This window comes from Hibiscus syriacus, unplaced genomic scaffold (genome assembly GCF_006381635.1).
Source record: "Hibiscus syriacus cultivar Baekdansim isolate YM2019G1 unplaced genomic scaffold, ASM638163v2 tig00110368_pilon, whole genome shotgun sequence".
Taxonomy (NCBI): domain Eukaryota; kingdom Viridiplantae; phylum Streptophyta; class Magnoliopsida; order Malvales; family Malvaceae; genus Hibiscus; species Hibiscus syriacus.
In genome coordinates, this window is record NW_024062705.1 from 70,671 (window position 1) to 74,554 (window position 3,884).

A 3,884-nucleotide genomic window follows, 5' to 3' on the forward strand; every position below is an offset into this window, starting at 1 on the left:
GGAAAAAAAGAGAAGAAATAGTAAAATAAAATAACAATAGATAAAAAAATAAAGACAAATCAAAGGAAAAATAAAACAAATAAAATAGACAAATAAAAATAAATATATTAAATAAACCGAAAAATATATATATAATGAAACATAATAATAATAATAATAATAGGAGTTACCATAGTAACAATAATAAATATAAACATAAAAAGAAATAAAAACATATATAAGAAATTAAAAGAAAAAAAAAGAATAAATAAATAAAAAGGACCAACATGAAAGAAAACGAAATTGAGGTATAAAATTAAAAGAGAAAACAGGAATAAATTCAAATTAATGAGCAAAAAATAATGCTTATAAAACAGGAGGGACCTAAATCACTATTATCCCCAGAAATGTGAGATGCACGTGTGAGCTTACAAAAGGGCAAGGACTAAACTTGATATTATCCCTAAAACTTTGAAAATACATAGTAACTAGGGCTCAAAACGGCGTCGTTTCGATCTCTCTATTTAAGGCCAAAATATGGTCTTCCTTCCCTTATTCCCCTTCATTTCTCTATTTTCGTCTCTCTCTCTCTAAATATGAGAGGATAACAATCCTCTCGCCTCTCTCTAAACCGACAAGAGTCCGACCACCACTCCGGTGGCCACCCACCGCGCCACCCGCCGCCATCGGTGGCTGTTCAAACCTAAATAACACCCAAAACACTCACCTCACCCTCGAGATCCCAATTCTAGCCCTGAAATACCGAGATAACACCTAGATCGGAGCAGATCTAGCCGTGAAGTTATTGTCCCTTACCCTTTTTCCGACGATTCCTTCTCTTCCGAGAACTTCTCCGGTTTAGTTTTCACTTATTTTGCTTGATTTTTGCTGTGGGGCTTCGACCTTTGGTGTATTTGTTTGATGATGTTCTTTTTTGTGTTGTTGGCTACTGTTTTTGTGGCACCGTTTATGGATCTGGCTGTTTTTGGTTGGTTTTATGTGTTCTATTTTTTGTTTTGTTCTCGATGATAATGTTCTATGTGGTTTCTCTCGTCCGGTTGTGGTGGTTGTTGTTTTTGGTATCCTCCGTGAGTACTGTCGTGGGTTTTGTGTGTTCTTCCTCTCTATGCGGCGCATATGACATGTTGACCCATCTGCTAGGGTTTCACAAACCCTCACTTGTATTGGGTTGGTTCAGGCCCAATCATTTGGACTTTGCTGGACCAAACGATGGACCTAAAAAACAAAAACAAAAAATAATAATAAAATAAATAAATGACAACAGGTGAATAAAAATAATGAATAAAAATAAATAATAAATAAAAACTATATAACATATACTAAAAAATTGTTTTAAAACTATATATAATATACATTTCAAAAATATTTTTTTAAAATCATATATTATAAAATTTTAAAAAAAGTTTTTAAACTATATGTTATATAGTTTTCAAAAATGTCTTAAAACTATATTATATGTTTTTAAAAATGTTTTTTCAAAAATTATATATTATATATATTTTCAAAAATGTTTTAAAAAATTATATATTATATAATTTTTAAAAATATTTTAAAAACTATATAATATATATTTTTTTCAAAAATGTTTTGAAAACTACATATTATATACGTATTTTCAAAAACCATTTGCAAACTATATATGTATATATATATATATATAATGTGGCGAAAATTAGTGTCTACAATAATAATGGGACATTTTGATATCATGTAACAGCTAGAAATGAAAATGACAATTTTGGATTGGAGACAAGGATATTATAAATTTTAATCTTAATTTTAATTTTATATATTAAAAGATAAAATAAGATTTTAAAGAAAGAAAAGAGAGTGATACTAATAGATTTAAAACTCAACTTATAGTCTATAAACATATTAATCAACCGTTTAAATATATATATATTTTCACTTTTTAATATTATAATAATTGTATGATATATTGTTACTGTTACTATGACAGCATGAAAGCAATAAAAAGCAGAGCCCACGAGGGCATTGAACCCATTGTTCACTATAGTACTACCGTCATAGCCGCGACCTCAACCTCAACCTCCTTTTTTTTCATCCCGATGGGTCGCTTTTGTCAACGCCGGAGACCAAATAGAAACCACGTTCTTGAAATCTTTCATTATTAATCTATTTGGTCGCGTTTCCTGAAAAGAAATATATCATAAGCTAGCTGACGATAAATCTTAAGTATTAAAATTGACTCTTGAATTGCCATTTGACAAATGAAGATCCCAAAAGGAAAATTACAGGAATTTTAAGTAATGCTTAAAAGAAATGGAATAATATTCGCACTTTCTTTTTGTTCCTTGAAAATGAAACATCAAACATTCCAAATTCCATATCAAACCCAAATCCAAGTTATGAGGTTCTTTGTCCCCCTGTTCTGCCTGTAATAAAAAAAATCTACATTTAAACCTATTAATTAGATAATTAATTATTTATAAAGAATAATATACTGAAAATGTATCAAATCTTGATATTTATAACTTGGAACTTCTTCTGCATAAGGTTGCATTTGATTCATAAACTCAGCTCAAGCTTCAAACACACAGATTCGCGTAACAATAAATAACAAGCGAAAATAGATGTCCTTTTTTTCATATGTATGGGATAAGAAGAGGTAAGAAAATTGTTTAGTAATGAATACAATAAAATAAAGAGTCCATGATTACATGGAGTATTATCTTATTAACTTAGTAATTAGAAAATTGCTTTTGAACTAACTAAATCTCCTAGTTATTCACAACAACAGGCATGCACTCGAGTTCTCTCCCAGTTTCATGGGCAGTGTTTTCTTGCAGCAGGCTTTTCTTTCTTTCAGCAATGAAACTATCTATAACCAACTGAAACTCCTCGTTGCTCATTTCGCCCATTGATTTCCCCGTCGACTCTATATCTGAATTCATCACCTCTCCGTCCATAGATTCCGAAACCATTGATAGAGTTCTTCCGTGTTCATATTCCCCCAATTCAGCTGAAGACACGGCGGAATTTGGTTTTGCCAGTACTGTACGGTCCATCGTTGTTGTAAGTTGCTTAACTGGAGAGAGGGAAATATTTGTCTCTCCAATTGTGTCACTATCAACTGTCGTTTCTAGCTCCTTTTCAGGAGAAAAAGGAGCAGCCTTTTCTTCAAAAATGATTTCTTTGTCTACCATGGTCTCTTCCGTGGCAGGAACATCAGTGGTGGCGGCGGATATGGCTATACTCCGGCGTGAATTGCAGACGAATTCATCGTATATGTCAGTGATGGTAGGCTGTTTCTGGGCCTGTTTTTGGCTAGACAATATATAAACAACGACAACGATGAGGTTTACTAGGATGAAAGTATAAAGAGATTTGTTAAAAGTACAGACGAAAAGGCGCAAAAAATCTCCGGCGACGGCGAGGGTACCGGGAAACCAAGACCGTGGCAATAAAAAGAAAGTCAACAAAAACCCGACTAACCGAAGCTCGATCTTCATCTTCTTCTCCATGTTGTATCTCCGTAAAGCATCTTCTTTCTCAGCCTTGACTATATCAAAATCAAAGGAGGCCATGCTTGTTTAAAAAGAGAATAAAGGGGAAGAAACAAGGGGTAAAAAAGAGAGTTTTTTTTCTGGGTTTGTGAGCTGAATGATTTAAATTGATTTGCAGGCGAATAAGGTGGTGCCTTTTGCATTAAAAGATATATATATAACACGTATGTATTTGTATATATAAGGAAATGATTATTGAATCAATATGGAGTTGACAGGGACAGCATCTGCTAGTGAAGCGCGACCAAAGTACGGAAGCGAAGAAGGGCGGAACCACGCTTCGGGAGGAGAAAGGTTTGTTAGGTGTCCGCAAGACTGTCGACACCAGTGGTGCGAATCAGACGGTCGCGAATGGGT

The 3,884-nt window shown here is 33.2% G+C and overlaps 1 protein-coding gene across 1 annotated transcript; it reads right to left on the reverse strand.

Moving 5' to 3' along the window:
• Positions 1-2,741: 2,741 nt before the first annotated feature.
• On the reverse strand, positions 2,742-3,548 carry LOC120121288. Its single transcript, XM_039140677.1, has one exon. The coding sequence runs from the start codon at positions 3,546-3,548 to the stop codon at positions 2,742-2,744; it is 807 nt and encodes a 268-aa protein (XP_038996608.1).
• Between the last annotated feature and the right edge of the window lie 336 nt (positions 3,549-3,884).